This window comes from Perissodus microlepis, chromosome 4, assembly GCF_051167445.1.
Source record: "Perissodus microlepis isolate ML-2025 ecotype Zambia chromosome 4, ASM5116744v1, whole genome shotgun sequence".
NCBI lineage: Eukaryota > Metazoa > Chordata > Actinopteri > Cichliformes > Cichlidae > Perissodus > Perissodus microlepis.
In genome coordinates this window covers 2,237,491-2,260,350 of record NC_140464.1, presented here as the reverse complement: position 1 = coordinate 2,260,350, position 22,860 = coordinate 2,237,491, and the positions used below count along the sequence as shown (strand labels likewise).

The 22,860-nt window shown below is 47.3% G+C and overlaps 2 protein-coding genes and 1 long non-coding RNA gene across 3 annotated transcripts; 2 read left to right on the top strand and 1 right to left on the bottom strand.

Moving 5' to 3' along the window:
- Positions 1-2,780: 2,780 nt before the first annotated feature.
- Positions 2,781-9,216, top strand: LOC146387990 (anaphase-promoting complex subunit 2-like). The gene is made up of 14 exons (XM_084925061.1): positions 2,781-3,146; positions 3,894-4,143; positions 4,215-4,536; positions 4,791-4,923; positions 5,030-5,243; positions 5,785-5,904; positions 6,285-6,402; positions 6,551-6,729; positions 6,810-6,951; positions 7,090-7,165; positions 7,260-7,463; positions 7,565-7,697; positions 7,897-8,138; positions 8,668-9,216. Exons 1-14 carry the CDS (start codon positions 3,048-3,050, stop codon positions 8,875-8,877), a joined length of 2,442 nt encoding a protein of 813 aa, XP_084781187.1. The 5' UTR covers positions 2,781-3,047; the 3' UTR covers positions 8,878-9,216.
- Positions 9,217-10,117: 901 nt separating this feature from the next.
- Positions 10,118-12,616, bottom strand: LOC146387989 (uncharacterized). Its single transcript, XR_014800014.1, has 2 exons — positions 12,380-12,616; positions 10,118-12,270 (listed from the first exon to the last, which is right to left on the bottom strand). It is a non-coding gene; the product is annotated as an uncharacterized LOC146387989 (long non-coding RNA).
- Positions 12,617-15,346: 2,730 nt separating this feature from the next.
- Positions 15,347-21,759, top strand: LOC146387988 (anaphase-promoting complex subunit 2-like). The gene is made up of 14 exons (XM_084925060.1): positions 15,347-15,711; positions 16,459-16,708; positions 16,780-17,101; positions 17,355-17,487; positions 17,592-17,805; positions 18,347-18,466; positions 18,847-18,964; positions 19,113-19,291; positions 19,372-19,513; positions 19,652-19,727; positions 19,822-20,025; positions 20,127-20,259; positions 20,446-20,687; positions 21,217-21,759. The coding sequence occupies exons 1-14, from the start codon at positions 15,613-15,615 to the stop codon at positions 21,424-21,426; spliced, it is 2,442 nt and encodes an 813-aa protein (XP_084781186.1). The 5' UTR covers positions 15,347-15,612; the 3' UTR covers positions 21,427-21,759.
- The last annotated feature ends 1,101 nt before the right edge of the window (positions 21,760-22,860 follow it).

The window sequence follows — 22,860 nt, the reverse complement described above, 5'->3', positions numbered from 1 at the left end:
AGTTGATTCTGTTCATCTGGACGTAGCGTTTTGTGGGAGAAACGTTTTGTCACTCATCCAAGTGACTTCTTCAGTCTCAGCTGACTGCAGGTTTCCCCAAATCTTATAAACAGTACATTTGCATTGGTGAATGTCAAAACATATTATTACCATATGTTTATGAAGGAATTCAAGATGATGATAGGTGATTTAAGGGAAAGGTGGGTTCTAAACCATCTGCACCCCCTGGTGAGGTCTTCATTGGATTCGCTGCAGTTTGCTTACCAGCCTGGCATCGGGGTGAAGGACGCCATTATCTACCTCCTGCACCGAGCTCTGACTCACCTGGAGAAGCCTGGAAGCACTGTGAGGATCATGTTCTTTGATTTCTCCAGTGCTTTCAACACCATCCAGCCACGACTTCTGAGGGACAAGCTGGAGCCAGTATCCCAGTAGATACTGGACTACCTCACAGAATGCCGCCAGTATGTGAGGACACAGGGCTGTGTCTCTGATACGCTGGTCTGCAGTCCGGGGGCCCCATGGGGAACAGTGCTGGCACCGTTCCTCTTCACCGCAGACTTCTCCATCAACTCCCCACGCTGCCACCTACAGAAGTTCTCTGACGACTCTGCCATAGACTCAGAGTACAGACAGTGGTGACTCGTGCCACCTGCTGATCAACGCCGGGAAAACCAAGGAGTTGGTGGTGGATTTCCGGAGACGCAGACCCACCACACTGACACTGGTGAACATCCAGGGAGTGGACATTGAGATAGTGGACTCGTAAATGGTAAATGGCCTGTATTTGTATAGCGCTTTACTAGTCCCTAAGGACCCCAAAGCGCTTTACACATCCAGTCATCCACACATTCACACACTGGTGATGGCAGCTACATTGTAGCCACAGCCACCCTGGGCGCACTGACAGAGGCGAGGCTGCTGGACACTGGCGCTACCAACAGGCAACGGGTGAAGTGTCTTGCCCAAGGATACAATGACCAAGACTGGCAACCTTCTGATTACAAGGCAAACTCACAACTCTTGAGCCACGATTGCCCCGCATGTATAGGCACCTGGATGTTCACCTGAATAATAAGCTAGACTGGAGCCACAACACTGATGCTCTGTACAGGAAGGGTCAGAGCAGACTGAGGCGGCTGAGGTCATTTGGAGCACAGGGAGCGCTTTTAAAGACCTTCTATGACTCTGTGGTGGCATCTGTCATTTTTTACAGTGTGGTATGTTGGAGCAGCAGTTTATCGGCAGCTGAGAGGAAGAGGCTGGATAAACTCATCAGGAAGGCCAGCTCTGTTCTGGGATGCACCCTGGACCCAGTGCAGGTGGTGGGAGACAGAAGGACTCTGGCCAAAATAACATCTCTGATGGACAGAGTCTCCCAGCCCATGCATGTAGATGTTGCTGAACTGCAGAGCTGCTTTGGTGACAGACTGCTGCATCCTCGATGCATGAAGGAGCGTTTCCACAGGTCCTTCCTCCCTGCAGCTGTCAGACTGCACAACCAGAACTGCTCCCAACAAACATAGATGTTTACATCAGCGCTGTAACTGCAATATTTTATCAACTGATTCACTCTACAACCTGGGTTTGCCTCTTATCTGTATTTTATTTTATTTTATTTAATAATTACCTCTAAACAGTACTCTGTTTTTGGTAACCATTGTCCTTGATATAGATATGTAAAACTTGTGTATGTTTCTGTTCTGTGTCTTGTGTACTGTTTGTTTGTATATGTGTCTTTTTTGCTGCTGTTACACCCAAATTTCCCCTTGTGGGACAATTAAAGGATTATTCTGTCTTCTTCTTCTTATGTCAGCGTGTTAGGACAGCTGTAGTTACTCAGTTTGACCACTGGGGAGCAGATTAACAAAGACCGCAATACATTACTAATAACACATTTACAATGAGTTGATATTCATTATTAAGTTTATTAATCGAGTATTTATATTTATAAAAATGATCTGTGCCATGAATGTAAATAGTGTTGCAGTTCCTAATTGTAATTTTCTGTGTGTTAATATTTAATTTAATAAGAAAAGATAAGATAAGACTTTATTGATCCCACTGTGTGGAAATTTTTGCATTACCTCAGCTCAGGTACAGAAAGCAGAAGGATAATACAAAAAAATACAAATAAAATACAAACAAATATAAAATAAGTAAGATATTAAACTATATACAACGGTAGCATACACAGTATGTGACTATGGATATAGCTGTAGAAATATGCAAGACATAAACTATAAACTACATAGTTATAACATAATTTTTCTACCACTACTCTTCCTATGTAAGTAATAGATATCTATAAGAATAGACGTGTACACGCACACTCACATGTAATATGAGTGTGCATCTAAATATACAGCATCTAAATATACATATACATACACATACACATACACATATACCTGCACACGTCCCTACACATAGAATGTGCATTATGCATGAAGTGACCGTGGATGTCCACAATGTCCAGTGACTTATGACACTGTGAGAAAAAAATGTTAAAGTATTCACATTTTTTTCTTTCTCCATAAAAAAAAAGTTGATTTTGTTTTTCTCTAAATTCTTTGATCATTTCTGGATATGAACAACCGAGTACGGAGCCATTTAAAACGTTATAGCGGCAATTTTATCCTCATGACAAGTTCGCCACTGTTATGACAAACACCAGCCCACAGAGACACTTCCTGTGAACTTCAAAATAAAATCTGCGAGGATTTACAATGCGCACTGTCTGACAGTAGAGGGCAGCATATGGCTCCTTGGCGTCAAAATTACGAGAAGAAGAAGAAGAAGATCGTGATCACGAAGAAGAAGTAAACCCGCGATACTGAAGAACATGTAGTTTTAGTTCAGAGTAATAACAGAAACTGGGGCTGATTTTAAGCAATATTATTCTTAGACATGAGTAATACCCACCGGAAACATGGAGCGTGTTTGTAGATGTTCTGGAGCGACGTTATAACCGGATAGAACCTCCACAGTTTAAATGTGGGACACCGAGAAGCTGCTTCGCGGTTTGTGAGGAAAAGTGTGAGAAAATGGAGGAAAGTGCGATGGAACCGGACTCAGTGGAGATGTCTGGATCCGGACCGAATCCCGGGGTCGCTGAATCCTGGGAAACCGTCACTGCGGCGCTGGTGAGTGGCTTCCCACTCTGGACACCTGCAGCTATGTGACTGTAGCATAACGAGCAACCGAACTCCATTAAAAAATCTCTCGATTTAACGTTTCGTTGGTCGTAGATGTGGTTTGTTAGCAATTTGAGAGGTTTTAAGACGTCACATTAATCAGGAGAAGTTTTCGGTTAAATTCGGCTTGTATGTATCGATGTCTTCTTAATGGTCCTAATCTGTGTTGTTTCCCCTGTCTGCTTCCTACTGCGTTCATTATTGGTTATTAATCCTCATAAATTTAAAGTAAACTGTGACGTGACGTCCATAAACAGCCAAACTTACAAGTTACAAAACAGAGGGAATAAAAATGAACACAGAGGTGAAACAAGTGTGTGAAAAAACGAACTTTCACAGTTAGAGAAAGACCACAAAGCTACACAAATTCAACTGTAAGAAATGTAAAATGAACACAGATTAATAAAGCAAGTGCAAAGACTCAAAAGGAGCGCACAGAGACTCGGAGCAAGATGCAGATCAGGTCAAAAAGAAGCAAAACAACCACAAGGGTTAGTGAAATTGACCAAAAAACAAAAGCTGAGACACAAACTCGGCTTTGGTCTCCTCCAGTCTCGTGGTTTTGCTCCTCTGTACGAGGGTCATCGGTCAGTCTAAGAAATCCAAACTGAAACTCGCTGTGAAGAAACCCTGTCAGCCATCACCAGCACCTGTGCATCCTGTGTTTGTGTAACGCTGTGTTTTGGTTGCGTTCAGGTGTCTCCGGGTAGCTCGGTGTCAGAGCAGAGCCTCTCAGACTCGCTGGCCCTGCTGAACGATCAGGGTCTGGGCCGGCTGCTGGGCAGCTGGCTGCTGGAGACGCTGCAGATGCGTCTGTCTGCCTGCGTGGTTCCCGAGTTCTGGTCTGGCCTGAAGCAGCCGGAGAACGAGATGGAGGAGAAGGACAGGGTCTGGGTTCTGCTTACGGCCTTCAGGACTCTGCTGGACAGGCTCCAACCTTTTCTGGGTGAGTGGACCATCAGAGAGTTGATGGGTTTTCTCTGTGAGCAGCATTCAAACTTCTCCTCCTCCTTACAGCTGGTTTGGAGAAGCTGGGGGCGTGGCAGGATGAGGGCCGTGGAGGTCTGTGTGGCCCAGGATCCAAAGCCCTCATGGAGCGAGCCTTCACCACCATCAGGGCCCTCCTCCTCTTCTCCCCGGCTCCCGTCCTCCAGGAGCGAGTGCTGGAGTTTTACAGCCGGACCTTCTCTGTCTACATGAACCGGGAGGGCAGCGGTGAGGACGCCACCGAGGCTCCCGATGGCCCCGGCGGCGGGGCCTGCCGGGGCTGCTGGGTCCCCGTGCAGCAGTGCTGGTGTCAGCAGGCCCTGGAACACCTGCAGGAGCTCAGCCACATCCTGTGAGTCAGGCTTTTAATTTGAAACAATTGACGTAACGAGGCAGGAAGTTGGCATTATTTCCTTGAATTTTCAGAGTAAAAAAAAAAGAATAAATAAAGTTGTGACTAAAATAAAATAATAATAATTTAATATAAAGCAAATATAAATCCTAGATCATTTCTAACAGTTTTATTTATGATGCTGAAGCGTGGCTCAGATCAGCTGTTTGTTCTCTTGCAGTCTGAAACGCTGACGTCTGATTGGTTGTTTCCAGGTCGAAGCTGCAGCTGCTGGAGTGGGTGAGCTCCGAGGCCGTCACCACCATCCTGCACAAGCTCATTGAGATGCGGATGGAGCAGCTGTGCCGGGGCGAGTACGAGCGCTCCTTCCTGCTGGAGTTCCAGGAGGTGAAACATCTGCAGCATCTGTCCACACTGAAACTCGCTGTCGCCTGCTCCTCATTTACTGTGTGTGTGTGTGTGTGTGTGTGTGTGTGTGTGTGTGTGAGAGCAGTGGTTGGAGCTGGTGCTGGGCTGGCTGGCTAAAGTGTTTGCCAGTGAGGCGGACGGAGACGCCGCTTCACTCCCAGCGGCCCCCGGCGGTCTCGGCGTCCAGGTGGTCCCGGGCGGCAGCTCGGTGCTGAAGCAGTGGAGGTGCCACATGCATCAGTTCTTCTGCAGGATCTATGTCAACATGAGGATCGAGGAGCTCTTCAGCATCATCAGAGGTGGGAGTCTGCAGCAGGTTTACAGATCCACGCCAGGCTGAACTCTGACCTCTGAGCTGTGATTGGACGCTGACGCCTGCTGATTCTTTAAGTCTTTTCTTTGCCGCGGAGCTCTCGTTTCCTCTACGGCAGTGTTTCCTCTCATCGCTTAGAGCTCAGCTCGAGTCAGGACGACGGAGCGTTTCAGCTAGACGCCGCTGTAGAACGGGGTGGTCAAACATAAGGCCTGTGGGACAGAATCGCCCCGGGAAAGAATCCACTCTGGCCCACTGAAAGGATTAGAAAAAAATAAAGAAGGGCATGAAGTTTGTAGAAAGAGCTCCCCGGTGGTCATTCATGCTACGACAAAGTAATAAAGTAGTAGATAAACATTTAAATGACAGAAAAACTTCTAGTTTTTAGTTTTTCTGTCATTTAATCAGTTTCTGTTTGTAACAGAGCCACAGTCAAAAAACAATAATAATAATTCTCTCTCTCTCTCTGTAAACCAGATTTTTTTCTCTCATTTCAAACTCTTTGTGGCTCTTGTGCTTTCTTTCAGATTTCCCAGAATCCAAAGCTGCTATTGAGGATCTGAAGTTCTGCCTGGAGAGAACCAATCAGAGACAGCAGCTCCTCACCTCGCTCAAATCTGCCTTCGAAAGCCGCCTACTGCACCCGGGTCGGTTTCTGTTGGGGTTTGTTTTTGTGACCTGATGAGTCGCGGTGGCAGATTTTTTTAAGTTAAACGCGATTCAATGTTTAAAGTCAGGATTAGAGAAGAAAACAACAATGAGATGAAGGTGGAGGAGGAAAAGAGCTCAGAGGAGGTTCAGTGAGGTGGTGAAGGACGTGCAGAGGGTGACAGGAGGAGGTGGAGGCGGACCATAGAGCTGATGCAGCTGATGCAGCTGTTTAAAAACAGCATTTGTTGATTTGCTTATTTTGAAGCTGTTTTTCAGCTCGTCGTGCACACGTGTGATTTCTCAGGTCATCCTCATCATCGTGTAGGGAAGCTGGTCTCTATGGTAACGTCTGTGAAACTGACTGATCTGTCTGCAGGCGTTCACACGTCGGACATCCTCACCGTTTACATCTCGGCCATCAAGGCGCTCCGAGAGCTCGACCCGTCCATGGTCATCCTGCAGGTCGTCTCCCAGCCGATCCGCAAGTACCTCAGGTGAGTCCACGCAGGCGCCGGCGGGATTCACTTTCAGTCCTGCTCTGATCTTTTGGCTCTGATCGTGCACTTTTTTGTGAGTAAAGTTCTACATGAGTTTAAAATTTGACGTCCTAGCAGAGGATCAAACGTCCGTGTTGTGTTTCAGGACCCGGGAGGACACGGTGAGGCAGATCGTAGCCGGTCTGACCGGAGATGCAGAGGGCTGCACCGACCTCGCCTCCGAGCTGTCCCGAGGAGACCCGGTGACTCTGGAGATGCAGGACAGCGACGAAGAAGGCAACGACACCGAGGACTGGACTCCAGACCCGACCGATGCCATGCCCGGTCAGTGAACGCACCGCGCTGAGCGCCATGAAGGAGACCGCAGGTGAAGAGAAAGATCTTACTCGTGTGTTTGTTCTCAGATAAAATGGGCTCGAAGCGCCGCTCGTCCGACATCATCAGCCTGCTGGTCAGCATCTACGGCAGTAAGGAGATCTTCATAGACGAGTACAGAGGCGTGCTCGCCGACAGGCTGCTGCAGCAGCTCAACTACAACACGGCCAGGTACGACCGCACCAGCGCCCGGCTTAAAGCTGAGAGAAAGTGTTGGTATTTTGAACATGTCGGGTCACTGATAGCAAAGTAAATGCTGCCCAAACTGTCCCAAGATCCTCACACCCGTCCTGTTTTCTGCGTCTTCAGGGAGATTCGTAACGTGGAGCTGCTGAAGCTGCGGTTCGGCGAGTCTCACATGCATTACTGCGAGGTCATGTTGAAGGTAAACATCTGGAATATGGATCGTTAACCAGATATTTTAGGACATTCCCTAAGGATGAATTTCTGAGAACGTTGTGATTACCCGATGGATGCAGGACATGGCGGACTCTCGCAGGATCAACAGCAACATCCGTGAGGAGGAGTCAAAGCTGAGCGAGGAGGAGCAGCCGCCACTGCCCCTGTCGGCCATCATCCTCTCGTCTGAGTTCTGGCCCACGCTGAAGGAGGAGAAGCTGGAGCTCCCTCCTGTCGTCTGCCAGGCCATGGAGGCCTACACCCACCGCTACGAGAAGCTGAAGGTGGAGTTGACCCACTGTGGCGTCTCTGGTTTGGTTTGCAGTAGAAACCAAATGCACAGCTACGCTTTTACCTGCTGAGTCGAGTCCCGTTTGTGTTTCAGGCCATGAGGACGCTGAGCTGGAAGCCTCACCTGGGCTCGGTCACTCTGGACGTGGAGCTGGAGGACCGAGTCCTCACCAACCTCACGGTCTCACCCATCCAGGCTGCCACCATCATGTACTTCCAAGAGAAAAGTAAGAACTTTCATTTCAGAGCGCTTTCATGCTGTACATGCATGCTGTACATGCATGATGTAATTCTGCGATGACCCCTGATGTTTTCCTGACATGGCGATGTCATGGTTGTAAACTATCGCCTCTGACATCGCTCGTTACGCTGCGTGGAGTCGAGGGAGATGCAGTTTGATCGTCGTGTACCTGCTCGTCCTCTCAGGTTCTTGGACGTTGGAGGAGCTGAGTGCGAAGCTGGGCGCCCCGAAGGAGCTGGTGCACAGGAAGCTGGCTCTGTGGCAGCAGCAGGGCGTGCTGAGGGAGGAGGCGGGCGGCCACTTCTACGTGGTGGAGAAGGGTTCGTCCAAAGAGAAGCTGGACAGAGGCGTGATGCTGATCGACAGCGACGAGGAGAGGGACTCCAACACCGCCACGCAGTCCGAGCAGAGGGAGGAGAAGCTGCAGGTACGCACACACTTCATTCCTCCTGCTGTTTCAGGGTTAATTACTTAGTTACTTTAAATATTTGAAACCTGGCACCTGATGATGTGCCGCTTCTTTTCAATCGTGTTATAAAAATCACTTAATAATGAATGACAGTGGGTGTTTTAGGATTACTGGTCACAGTTATTTTAACTATCACATGCTCCATAAATCACGAGCTTATTGTTGTGAACGACTTGGTGCACCCGCATGATCCCAGGAGGGTAACTCACCCCTGGTTGGGTCTCCTAAGGAGGTCTTTCATGGGAGAGCGCCTGAGAGCCGGGATCTTAGCCATTGAGGCACAGCTGTGGACAGCCCACCTCTTGTGGGAGGGGCCGTAGGGGTTCAGTGCTTTGTGAATCGCGTAGTGTAGGTCTTCAGCTGTCTGGAACGTCACCTCTCTGCTGGGGAAGCAGCTCAAACGAGCGCTTCAGCCTGAAAAGTATCAGCTAGTTCTAGTTAAGTCTTAAACTCTTACAGTAAGCACACTGGGTCTCTGTCTCTGCAGCTGTTCTGGGTCTACGTCCAGGCCATGCTCACCAACCTGGACACCATGACACTGGAACGCATACACACCATGCTGCGGATGTTCGTCGCCACGGGACCCGTCGTCACGGAGATGGACGTGAACGAGCTGGAGGCGTTCCTGCAGAGGAAGGTCAGGGACCATCAGCTCATAATGTCCGGCAACGTCTACAGGCTGCCCAAATCCAACTGATGACTGTGCTGCGTTCGAGTGCGTCGGGATATGTGGAAGATTCCAGCGTTTGTTTTGCTCTCTGCAGGATTTTTACTAAAAGGGTTCATGGAGCCTAACCCTATGGAACAATTCTAACTTAAATTTCCTGGATTTTTCCATATGATGTGAAAGCAGCATGGATTAAAAAAAAAAAAAAAAAAAGGAAAAGCAGTGTTTGTTTTTTCAAAATAAAAGCACTTCCACGCCTTTAAGCATCAGTACGGATAGATTTGATGCTGCACCTGGAGATAAATGTAAAGGTTTTTGGTGAACACTGATGTGTAAAACTGGTTAATAAACAGAATCATTTCAAAACCACTTTCGTCTGTGCCTTTCTTTTCCAACAGCTGCAGTTCTTCCCAAAGTATAGAGCAAACATTTCAGCCTTTCCTGGTTCTCTCTGTGAGATGAAAACAAGAGTTTATTTTGCAAACCACGAGAGGAAGGGCCTGCAGCTGCAACAGCAGGAACACACACACTCTTCGACAACAAAGAAACACCAACACCTGCAGTTCCTTTAATGTCCAGCAGAGACTCCAGCAGTGAGTCAGTCCCCATGTTAAAGCTTTACAGCAGTAATAAAAGTGTCTGACACACAAACTGGTCTCTGTAGATAATTTCCCCTTCATAATTGATTGTCCTAAAAATCAGAACAGAATTGGGGAAAAGGGCTTTTAAATACGCTGCCCCTGCTTCCTGGAAAAATCTGCAGAAGGAACTGAAATGATCTGAGAGTTTAAGTCTGTCTCAAAGGAACGAGAGAACAGCTCTTTTACTCAGTGTGATTGTTTTTAATGTACTCTTAATTTGATCTGTTATTGTGTATTTTACACATGTTGGTATGGGATATTGTATTTGTTGTAAATGTTGTAGTGCTATGTGTATTTTGACTTTTGTTGCCATGATGCCAGGTCTCTGTTGGAAATGAGATTTTTTTACCTGGGTAAATAAAGGACTAATAAAAATAACACCTGTACAGAGGACGATGTTTTTATAACTCACCTGTTTAAAGTTTGCATTGTTAGGGGCGTGGCACAGGTGACTGTCGGCTCCGCCTCACCTGAGCTGGACCTCTGAGCCGTGTTTGTACTGTTGGAGCCTTTTGGGGCATTTTAATGACATCACCTAACCAAAAACATGGCTGCTGTGAGGTCACTATACTAAAGGTAAGTGAAATTCTAGGATTTCATTGCATACAGTCTCATCACTGCACAAAGAATCACTGAATTTATTGCTTTTATTGTATTTGGACACATTTGCTTGGCATCAGATTTACATTAAAACATGTTTTGGGCTTACTGGCCTCATTCAGACTGAAATAAGGCATGCAGACAGTTTGTACTCATCACACACGTTAATGTCACAATTGAACAAACAGCTCCCTTTCACTGGTTAAATACGTGTTCTGTATTAAGAAAAAAAAACACTAAACAGTGGTTTAAGACCAAAGTTAAAGGACCATGCTGGTGTTTGGTTTTGTATGTTTTAGTTCACTGCAAATACAGATGTAGAGTTTCTCAGTGTTTCTCCCTTTTTTCCACCAACATGAGAACTGGCGATTAAAGACGTGGAGCGTGATATGGCTTTCATCTTCCACGTGTCACAGAAGGTAACAGAACAAAATAGAAACAAATCCCTGCAGCTTGACTTCATCTTCAGTGAAACCTACACAACTATAACCTGTCATTGTGAAGGGTCGCAAGGTCATTATTTTCCCACTTTCAAAACCTCTGCTGATGAGCCAACCGGAGAAAAACTGACTTAACAGGGGAGAAGCTATCGGCTTGTTTCAGACAGGATGGAGCCTGTCTGAAACAAGCCTAGCACGAGATAAGTGAGTAATCATGCAAAGCTGCTTTAATCCAAAAACATGGAGGGAACGAGCAGAATCGGAGCACTTTAACATAAAAACTGATTCTCCCTAAAGCGCTGTGCAGCTGTGGTGGGAGCACAGACTCGACATGTGACCAAATCTCAGGGTTTTCCACCAATCAGGACGCATTATTGACTGACGCAGTGCCCAATCAAACACGTTTCACGCCAAAAAGGTAGAACGTGTTTGAATGGTCACCACAGAGGTCCCCGACTCTAGAGCTCAAGCATCGGTGCCATGTTGGTGGAAAGTTCTTTGGCTACATGTGACCATGAACTGAATTCTGTCTTTGGAGAGATGAGTCATAAGAATCAGTTTTAATGATGAAACCAGGTTTGTTTCCTGCCGATTGAAGTGTTTGAAAATTGTAATCTGTCGTCGATAGTGGTGAAGAAAAAGCCGGGACAGAAGCTCAAGAGGCTCAGACCAACTTCATTTTTGTGGTGTAACTTGAATGAGACAGTTTTGCAGGTGCTGATTAAGCTGATGATCACACACCTCCTCATAAACCAGTGCAGCTCAGACTGAAACGAGTCATTTAAGGCGAGCTCAGGAATCCACTCGTTTGAATAAACGTCACAGAAAATGTTTTTCTGGTTAGCATCCACAAACCAACCTGCACATTAGTCGCTCTTTAGCTTCAGTCCAACACACATGAAACGCTGCAGTCTGGTTAGAAAAAAAAAAGCATAAACACCAGAATGATCCTTTAGGTCATGTGACCTCCTGGCTGCTACTTGCATTCAGTGCTGGCAGACTGTAGACCCTCAGGCACAGCGAGAGCTACAGCCTGCTGTGCTGTAGCTCCACACATTCATATCTGCAGTGAGAGACACTGATCTTTAAGTGTCAAACCCTTTTCACCTCCCCAGAGTCAGACCTGCAGAATAACCTGCCTGTTTAAAATTACTAGTAAAACTTCACGTTTACTGAACCTGAGAAATCATCTGATAACACGAGTGCAATAACAACAGTTTGTCTTAATAAACACAGTAGATCTACAAAAGGACAAAAGTGTTTATGAAGACTCAGCGGGACGGCACGTCTCACCATCAGGAAGTTTATAAACTGTTGGTGAGGGGAAAGAGGCTCTCCTCACCAGAGATCTGCCTGCATGATATCATAATAAATAAAATATTCGACCAGAGTTCAAGCCGACTGCACCATGTGGACTTTAAAACATATCCAAACTCAATTTTCCAAGTCTGGACATTAAAGTGGATAATGGAGCTGAATGAATGCAGCTGCATCTTTAACAAACTGTACGTCACCTGGAAGCAGACGGAGCCTCTCAGCAGCTTTCGGCACACCTGTGAGCGGGTCAGAGTTCACACTGAAACACTGATATTCAGGATGAGTTTACGGTCGACCTACCCAGGATCTTGCAGACGTTGTCACAGTTCTGGGAGATTTCATTCAGCCACCTCTTAACATTTACGAACGACTCTGGATTTGTCACGTCGTAAACTATGATGACGCCGTGGGTGTTTCTGTAGTACCTGGGGACACGTGAAGCGGAATAAACTGATGACCTCAGCGATGATGCTGCAGTGCACTGCACGCAGGCATACAAAGAAACTCGGGGGAGAAAGTTTCAGAGATCATTACGTTGAGGTGATGGTTCGAAACCTCTCCTGCCCCGCCGTGTCCCAGATCTGCAGCTTCACCCGCTCCCCGTCGATATCCACCGTCCGGATCTTAAAGTCCACGCCGATGGTGGTGATGTAGCTGCCTGCACGAGACGACACGAGAGAAAAAATAAAAGCCAGAGTGAGGCAGACGTACTGCACAGCAACGCGAGTGCAGACACACTGCGCACTCCTGCGTGGAGTCAGTTTAAAGTTAAATATCTTTACGTGTGTGTGTGTGTGTGTGTGTGCTCTGCTGTTGCATCTGCAGGCCCTTGTTAACCCCCCCCCCCCCCTTCCCCCCTCACGCACCAACTCCACCACTTCAGATGTTTTGGCGTCCTGTCAGGAGCGCCTGGCTCAGTTCCACTCGCCCCACCCGTTTACATCCTCTCCCCGCCTTCGAGAACTATATTTTCGCTGCAGTTTGCTTACCAGCCTGGCATCGGGGTGAAGGACGCCATTATCTACCTCCTGCACCGAGCTCTGACTCACCTGGAGAAGCCTGGAAGCACTGTGAGGATCATGTTCTTTGATTTCTCCAGTGCTTTCAACACCATCCAGCCACGACTTCTGAGGGACAAGCTGGAGCCAGTATCCCAGTAGATACTGGACTACCTCACAGAATGCCGCCAGTATGTGAGGACACAGGGCTGTGTCTCTGATACGCTGGTCTGCAGTCCGGGGGCCCCATGGGGAACAGTGCTGGCACCGTTCCTCTTCACCGCAGACTTCTCCATCAACTCCCCACGCTGCCACCTACAGAAGTTCTCTGACGACTCTGCCATAGACTCAGAGTACAGACAGTGGTGACTCGTGCCACCTGCTGATCAACGCCGGGAAAACCAAGGAGTTGGTGGTGGATTTCCGGAGACGCAGACCCACCACACTGACACTGGTGAACATCCAGGGAGTGGACATTGAGATAGTGGACTCGTAAATGGTAAATGGCCTGTATTTGTATAGCGCTTTACTAGTCCCTAAGGACCCCAAAGCGCTTTACACATCCAGTCATCCACACATTCACACACTGGTGATGGCAGCTACATTGTAGCCACAGCCACCCTGGGCGCACTGACAGAGGCGAGGCTGCTGGACACTGGCGCTACCAACAGGCAACGGGTGAAGTGTCTTGCCCAAGGATACAATGACCAAGACTGGCAACCTTCTGATTACAAGGCAAACTCACAACTCTTGAGCCACGATTGCCCCGCATGTATAGGCACCTGGATGTTCACCTGAATAATAAGCTAGACTGGAGCCACAACACTGATGCTCTGTACAGGAAGGGTCAGAGCAGACTGAGGCGGCTGAGGTCATTTGGAGCACAGGGAGCGCTTTTAAAGACCTTCTATGACTCTGTGGTGGCATCTGTCATTTTTTACAGTGTGGTATGTTGGAGCAGCAGTTTATCGGCAGCTGAGAGGAAGAGGCTGGATAAACTCATCAGGAAGGCCAGCTCTGTTCTGGGATGCACCCTGGACCCAGTGCAGGTGGTGGGAGACAGAAGGACTCTGGCCAAAATAACATCTCTGATGGACAGAGTCTCCCAGCCCATGCATGTAGATGTTGCTGAACTGCAGAGCTGCTTTGGTGACAGACTGCTGCATCCTCGATGCATGAAGGAGCGTTTCCACAGGTCCTTCCTCCCTGCAGCTGTCAGACTGCACAACCAGAACTGCTCCCAACAAACATAGATGTTTACATCAGCGCTGTAACTGCAATATTTTATCAACTGATTCACTCTACAACCTGGGTTTGCCTCTTATCTGTATTTTATTTTATTTTATTTAATAATTACCTCTAAACAGTACTCTGTTTTTGGTAACCATTGTCCTTGATATAGATATGTAAAACTTGTGTATGTTTCTGTTCTGTGTCTTGTGTACTGTTTGTTTGTATATGTGTCTTTTTTGCTGCTGTTACACCCAAATTTCCCCTTGTGGGACAATTAAAGGATTATTCTGTCTTCTTCTTCTTATGTCAGCGTGTTAGGACAGCTGTAGTTACTCAGTTTGACCACTGGGGAGCAGATTAACAAAGACCGCAATACATTACTAATAACACATTTACAATGAGTTGATATTCATTATTAAGTTTATTAATCGAGTATTTATATTTATAAAAATGATCTGTGCCATGAATGTAAATAGTGTTGCAGTTCCTAATTGTAATTTTCTGTGTGTTAATATTTAATTTAATAAGAAAAGATAAGATAAGACTTTATTGATCCCACTGTGTGGAAATTTTTGCATTACCTCAGCTCAGGTACAGAAAGCAGAAGGATAATACAAAAAAATACAAATAAAATACAAACAAATATAAAATAAGTAAGATATTAAACTATATACAACGGTAGCATACACAGTATGTGACTATGGATATAGCTGTAGAAATATGCAAGACATAAACTATAAACTACATAGTTATAACATAATTTTTCTACCACTACTCTTCCTATGTAAGTAATAGATATCTATAAGAATAGACGTGTACACGCACACTCACATGTAATATGAGTGTGCATCTAAATATACAGCATCTAAATATACATATACATACACATACACATATACCTGCACACGTCCCTACACATAGAATGTGCATTATGCATGAAGTGACCGTGGATGTCCACAATGTCCAGTGACTTATGACACTGTGAGAAAAAAATGTTAAAGTATTCACATTTTTTTCTTTCTCCATAAAAAAAAAAGTTGATTTTGTTTTTCTCTAAATTCTTTGATCATTTCTGGATATGAACAACCGAGTACGGAGCCATTTAAAACGTTATAGCGGCAATTTTATCCTCATGACAAGTTCGCCACTGTTATGACAAACACCAGCCCACAGAGACACTTCCTGTGAACTTCAAAATAAAATCTGCGAGGATTTACAATGCGCACTGTCTGACAGTAGAGGGCAGCATATGGCTCCTTGGCGTCAAAATTACGAGAAGAAGAAGAAGAAGATCGTGATCACGAAGAAGAAGTAAACCCGCGATACTGAAGAACATGTAGTTTTAGTTCAGAGTAATAACAGAAACTGGGGCTGATTTTAAGCAATATTATTCTTAGACATGAGTAATACCCACCGGAAACATGGAGCGTGTTTGTAGATGTTCTGGAGCGACGTTATAACCGGATAGAACCTCCACAGTTTAAATGTGGGACACCGAGAAGCTGCTTCGCGGTTTGTGAGGAAAAGTGTGAGAAAATGGAGGAAAGTGCGATGGAACCGGACTCAGTGGAGATGTCTGGATCCGGACCGAATCCCGGGGTCGCTGAATCCTGGGAAACCGTCACTGCGGCGCTGGTGAGTGGCTTCCCACTCTGGACACCTGCAGCTATGTGACTGTAGCATAACGAGCAACCGAACTCCATTAAAAAATCTCTCGATTTAACGTTTCGTTGGTCGTAGATGTGGTTTGTTAGCAATTTGAGAGGTTTTAAGACGTCACATTAATCAGGAGAAGTTTTCGGTTAAATTCGGCTTGTATGTATCGATGTCTTCTTAATGGTCCTAATCTGTGTTGTTTCCCCTGTCTGCTTCCTACTGCGTTCATTATTGGTTATTAATCCTCATAAATTTAAAGTAAACTGTGACGTGACGTCCATAAACAGCCAAACTTACAAGTTACAAAACAGAGGGAATAAAAATGAACACAGAGGTGAAACAAGTGTGTGAAAAAACGAACTTTCACAGTTAGAGAAAGACCACAAAGCTACACAAATTCAACTGTAAGAAATGTAAAATGAACACAGATTAATAAAGCAAGTGCAAAGACTCAAAAGGAGCGCACAGAGACTCGGAGCAAGATGCAGATCAGGTCAAAAAGAAGCAAAACAACCACAAGGGTTAGTGAAATTGACCAAAAAACAAAAGCTGAGACACAAACTCAGCTTTGGTCTCCTCCAGTCTCGTGGTTTTGCTCCTCTGTACGAGGGTCATCGGTCAGTCTAAGAAATCCAAACTGAAACTCGCTGTGAAGAAACCCTGTCAGCCATCACCAGCACCTGTGCATCCTGTGTTTGTGTAACGCTGTGTTTTGGTTGCGTTCAGGTGTCTCCGGGTAGCTCGGTGTCAGAGCAGAGCCTCTCAGACTCGCTGGCCCTGCTGAACGATCAGGGTCTGGGCCGGCTGCTGGGCAGCTGGCTGCTGGAGACGCTGCAGATGCGTCTGTCTGCCTGCGTGGTTCCCGAGTTCTGGTCTGGCCTGAAGCAGCCGGAGAACGAGATGGAGGAGAAGGACAGGGTCTGGGTTCTGCTTACGGCCTTCAGGACTCTGCTGGACAGGCTCCAACCTTTTCTGGGTGAGTGGACCATCAGAGAGTTGATGGGTTTTCTCTGTGAGCAGCATTCAAACTTCTCCTCCTCCTTACAGCTGGTTTGGAGAAGCTGGGGGCGTGGCAGGATGAGGGCCGTGGAGGTCTGTGTGGCCCAGGATCCAAAGCCCTCATGGAGCGAGCCTTCACCACCATCAGGGCCCTCCTCCTCTTCTCCCCGGCTCCCGTCCTCCAGGAGCGAGTGCTGGAGTTTTACAGCCGGACCTTCTCTGTCTACATGAACCGGGAGGGCAGCGGTGAGGACGCCACCGAGGCTCCCGATGGCCCCGGCGGCGGGGCCTGCCGGGGCTGCTGGGTCCCCGTGCAGCAGTGCTGGTGTCAGCAGGCCCTGGAACACCTGCAGGAGCTCAGCCACATCCTGTGAGTCAGGCTTTTAATTTGAAACAATTGACGTAACGAGGCAGGAAGTTGGCATTATTTCCTTGAATTTTCAGAGTAAAAAAAATAAATAAATAAAGTTGTGACTAAAATAAAATAATAATAATTTAATATAAAGCAAATATAAATCCTAGATCATTTCTAACAGTTTTATTTATGATGCTGAAGCGTGGCTCAGATCAGCTGTTTGTTCTCTTGCAGTCTGAAACGCTGACGTCTGATTGGTTGTTTCCAGGTCGAAGCTGCAGCTGCTGGAGTGGGTGAGCTCCGAGGCCGTCACCACCATCCTCCACAAGCTCATTGAGATGCGGATGGAGCAGCTGTGCCGGGGCGAGTACGAGCGCTCCTTCCTGCTGGAGTTCCAGGAGGTGAAACATCTGCAGCATCTGTCCACACTGAAACTCGCTGTCGCCTGCTCCTCATTTACTGTGTGTGTGTGTGTGTGTGTGTGTGTGTGTGTGTGTGAGAGCAGTGGTTGGAGCTGGTGCTGGGCTGGCTGGCTAAAGTGTTTGCCAGTGAGGCGGACGGAGACGCCGCTTCACTCCCAGCGGCCCCCGGCGGTCTCGGCGTCCAGGTGGTCCCGGGCGGCAGCTCGGTGCTGAAGCAGTGGAGGTGCCACATGCATCAGTTCTTCTGCAGGATCTATGTCAACATGAGGATCGAGGAGCTCTTCAGCATCATCAGAGGTGGGAGTCTGCAGCAGGTTTACAGATCCACGCCAGGCTGAACTCTGACCTCTGAGCTGTGATTGGACGCTGACGCCTGCTGATTCTTTAAGTCTTTTCTTTGCCGCGGAGCTCTCGTTTCCTCTACGGCAGTGTTTCCTCTCATCGCTTAGAGCTCAGCTCGAGTCAGGACGACGGAGCGTTTCAGCTAGACGCCGCTGTAGAACAGGGTGGTCAAACATAAGGCCTGTGGGACAGAATCGCCCCGGGAAAGAATCCACTCTGGCCCACTGAAAGGATTAGAAAAAAATAAAGAAGGGCATGAAGTTTGTAGAAAGAGCTCCCCGGTGGTCATTCATGCTACGACAAAGTAATAAAGTAGTAGATAAACATTTAAATGACAGAAAAACTTCTAGTTTTTAGTTTTTCTGTCATTTAATCAGTTTCTGTTTGTAACAGAGCCACAGTCAAAAAACAATAATAATAATTCTCTCTCTCTCTCTGTAAACCAGATTTTTTTCTCTCATTTCAAACTCTTTGTGGCTCTTGTGCTTTCTTTCAGATTTCCCAGAATCCAAAGCTGCTATTGAGGATCTGAAGTTCTGCCTGGAGAGAACCAATCAGAGACAGCAGCTCCTCACCTCGCTCAAATCTGCCTTCGAAAGCCGCCTACTGCACCCGGGTCGGTTTCTGTTGGGGTTTGTTTTTGTGACCTGATGAGTCGCGGTGGCAGATTTTTTTAAGTTAAACGCGATTCAATGTTTAAAGTCAGGATTAGAGAAGAAAACAACAATGAGATGAAGGTGGAGGAGGAAAAGAGCTCAGAGGAGGTTCAGTGAGGTGGTGAAGGACGTGCAGAGGGTGACAGGAGGAGGTGGAGGCGGACCATAGAGCTGATGCAGCTGATGCAGCTGTTTAAAAACAGCATTTGTTGATTTGCTTATTTTGAAGCTGTTTTTCAGCTCGTCGTGCACACGTGTGATTTCTCAGGTCATCCTCATCATCGTGTAGGGAAGCTGGTCTCTATGGTAACGTCTGTGAAACTGACTGATCTGTCTGCAGGCGTTCACACGTCGGACATCCTCACCGTTTACATCTCGGCCATCAAGGCGCTCCGAGAGCTCGACCCGTCCATGGTCATCCTGCAGGTCGTCTCCCAGCCGATCCGCAAGTACCTCAGGTGAGTCCACGCAGGCGCCGGCGGGATTCACTTTCAGTCCTGCTCTGATCTTTTGGCTCTGATCGTGCACTTTTTTGTGAGTAAAGTTCTACATGAGTTTAAAATTTGACGTCCTAGCAGAGGATCAAACGTCCGTGTTGTGTTTCAGGACCCGGGAGGACACGGTGAGGCAGATCGTAGCCGGTCTGACCGGAGATGCAGAGGGCTGCACCGACCTCGCCTCCGAGCTGTCCCGAGGAGACCCGGTGACTCTGGAGATGCAGGACAGCGACGAAGAAGGCAACGACACCGAGGACTGGACTCCAGACCCGACCGATGCCATGCCCGGTCAGTGAACGCACCGCGCTGAGCGCCATGAAGGAGACCGCAGGTGAAGAGAAAGATCTTACTCGTGTGTTTGTTCTCAGATAAAATGGGCTCGAAGCGCCGCTCGTCCGACATCATCAGCCTGCTGGTCAGCATCTACGGCAGTAAGGAGATCTTCATAGACGAGTACAGAGGCGTGCTCGCCGACAGGCTGCTGCAGCAGCTCAACTACAACACGGCCAGGTACGACCGCACCAGCGCCCGGCTTAAAGCTGAGAGAAAGTGTTGGTATTTTGAACATGTCGGGTCACTGATAGCAAAGTAAATGCTGCCCAAACTGTCCCAAGATCCTCACACCCGTCCTGTTTTCTGCGTCTTCAGGGAGATTCGTAACGTGGAGCTGCTGAAGCTGCGGTTCGGCGAGTCTCACATGCATTACTGCGAGGTCATGTTGAAGGTAAACATCTGGAATATGGATCGTTAACCAGATATTTTAGGACATTCCCTAAGGATGAATTTCTGAGAACGTTGTGATTACCCGATGGATGCAGGACATGGCGGACTCTCGCAGGATCAACAGCAACATCCGTGAGGAGGAGTCAAAGCTGAGCGAGGAGGAGCAGCCGCCACTGCCCCTGTCGGCCATCATCCTCTCGTCTGAGTTCTGGCCCACGCTGAAGGAGGAGAAGCTGGAGCTCCCTCCTGTCGTCTGCCAGGCCATGGAGGCCTACACCCACCGCTACGAGAAGCTGAAGGTGGAGTTGACCCACTGTGGCGTCTCTGGTTTGGTTTGCAGTAGAAACCAAATGCACAGCTACGCTTTTACCTGCTGAGTCGAGTCCCGTTTGTGTTTCAGGCCATGAGGACGCTGAGCTGGAAGCCTCACCTGGGCTCGGTCACTCTGGACGTGGAGCTGGAGGACCGAGTCCTCACCAACCTCACGGTCTCACCCATCCAGGCTGCCACCATCATGTACTTCCAAGAGAAAAGTAAGAACTTTCATTTCAGAGCGCTTTCATGCTGTACATGCATGATGTAATTCTGCGATGACCCCTGATGTTTTCCTGACATGGCGATGTCATGGTTGTAAACTATCGCCTCTGACATCGCTCGTTACGCTGCGTGGAGTCGAGGGAGATGCAGTTTGATCGTCGTGTACCTGCTCGTCCTCTCAGGTTCTTGGACGTTGGAGGAGCTGAGTGCGAAGCTGGGCGCCCCGAAGGAGCTGGTGCACAGGAAGCTGGCTCTGTGGCAGCAGCAGGGCGTGCTGAGGGAGGAGGCGGGCGGCCACTTCTACGTGGTGGAGAAGGGTTCGTCCAAAGAGAAGCTGGACAGAGGCGTGATGCTGATCGACAGCGACGAGGAGAGGGACTCCAACACCGCCACGCAGTCCGAGCAGAGGGAGGAGAAGCTGCAGGTACGCACACACTTCATTCCTCCTGCTGTTTCAGGGTTAATTACTTAGTTACTTTAAATATTTGAAACCTGGCACCTGATGATGTGCCGCTTCTTTTCAATCGTGTTATAAAAATCACTTAATAATGAATGACAGTGGGTGTTTTAGGATTACTGGTCACAGTTATTTTAACTATCACATGCTCCATAAATCACGAGCTTATTGTTGTGAACGACTTGGTGCACCCGCATGATCCCAGGAGGGTAACTCACCCCTGGTTGGGTCTCCTAAGGAGGTCTTTCATGGGAGAGCGCCTGAGAGCCGGGATCTTAGCCATTGAGGCACAGCTGTGGACAGCCCACCTCTTGTGGGAGGGGCCGTAGGGGTTCAGTGCTTTGTGAATCGCGTAGTGTAGGTCTTCAGCTGTCTGGAACGTCACCTCTCTGCTGGGGAAGCAGCTCAAACGAGCGCTTCAGCCTGAAAAGTATCAGCTAGTTCTAGTTAAGTCTTAAACTCTTACAGTAAGCACACTGGGTCTCTGTCTCTGCAGCTGTTCTGGGTCTACGTCCAGGCCATGCTCACCAACCTGGACACCATGACACTGGAACGCATACACACCATGCTGCGGATGTTCGTCGCCACGGGACCCGTCGTCACGGAGATGGACGTGAACGAGCTGGAGGCGTTCCTGCAGAGGAAGGTCAGGGACCATCAGCTCATAATGTCCGGCAACGTCTACAGGCTGCCCAAATCCAACTGATGACTGTGCTGCGTTCGAGTGCGTCGGGATATGTGGAAGATTCCAGCGTTTGTTTTGCTCTCTGCAGGATTTTTACTAAAAGGGTTCATGGAGCCTAACCCTATGGAACAATTCTAACTTAAATTTCCTGGATTTTTCCATATGATGTGAAAGCAGCATGGATTAAAAAAAAAAAAAAAAGGAAAAGCAGTGTTTGTTTTTTCAAAATAAAAGCACTTCCACGCCTTTAAGCATCAGTACGGATAGATTTGATGCTGCACCTGGAGATAAATGTAAAGGTTTTTGGTGAACACTGATGTGTAAAACTGGTTAATAAACAGAATCATTTCAAAACCACTTTCGTCTGTGCCTTTCTTTTCCAACAGCTGCAGTTCTTCCCAAAGTATAGAGCAAACATTTCAGCCTTTCCTGGTTCTCTCTGTGAGATGAAAACAAGAGTTTATTTTGCAAACCACGAGAGGAAGGGCCTGCAGCTGCAACAGCAGGAACACACACACTCTTCGACAACAAAGAAACACCAACACCTGCAGTTCCTTTAATGTCCAGCAGAGACTCCAGCAGTGAGTCAGTCCCCATGTTAAAGCTTTACAGCAGTAATAAAAGTGTCTGACACACAAACTGGTCTCTGTAGATAATTTCCTTCATAATTGATTGTCCTAAAAATCAGAACAGAATTGGGGAAAAGGGCTTTTAAATACGCTGCCCCTGCTTCCTGGAAAAATCTGCAGAAGGAACTGAAATGATCTGAGAGTTTAAGTCTGTCTCAAAGGAACGAGAGAACAGCTCTTTTACTCAGTGTGATTGTTTTTAATGTACTCTTAATTTGATCTGTTATTGTGTATTTTACACATGTTGGTATGGGATATTGTATTTGTTGTAAATGTTGTAGTGCTATGTGTATTTTGACTTTTGTTGCCATGATGCCAGGTCTCTGTTGGAAATGAGATTTTTTTACCTGGGTAAATAAAGGACTAATAAAAATAACACCTGTACAGAGGACGATGTTTTTATAACTCACCTGTTTAAAGTTTGCATTGTTAGGGGCGTGGCACAGGTGACTGTCGGCTCCGCCTCACCTGAGCTGGACCTCTGAGCCGTGTTTGTACTGTTGGAGCCTTTTGGGGCATTTTAATGACATCACCTAACCAAAAACATGGCTGCTGTGAGGTCACTATACTAAAGGTAAGTGAAATTCTAGGATTTCATTGCATACAGTCTCATCACTGCACAAAGAATCACTGAATTTATTGCTTTTATTGTATTTGGACACATTTGCTTGGCATCAGATTTACATTAAAACATGTTTTGGGCTTACTGGCCTCATTCAGACTGAAATAAGGCATGCAGACAGTTTGTACTCATCACACACGTTAATGTCACAATTGAACAAACAGCTCCCTTTCACTGGTTAAATACATGTTCTGTATTAAGAAA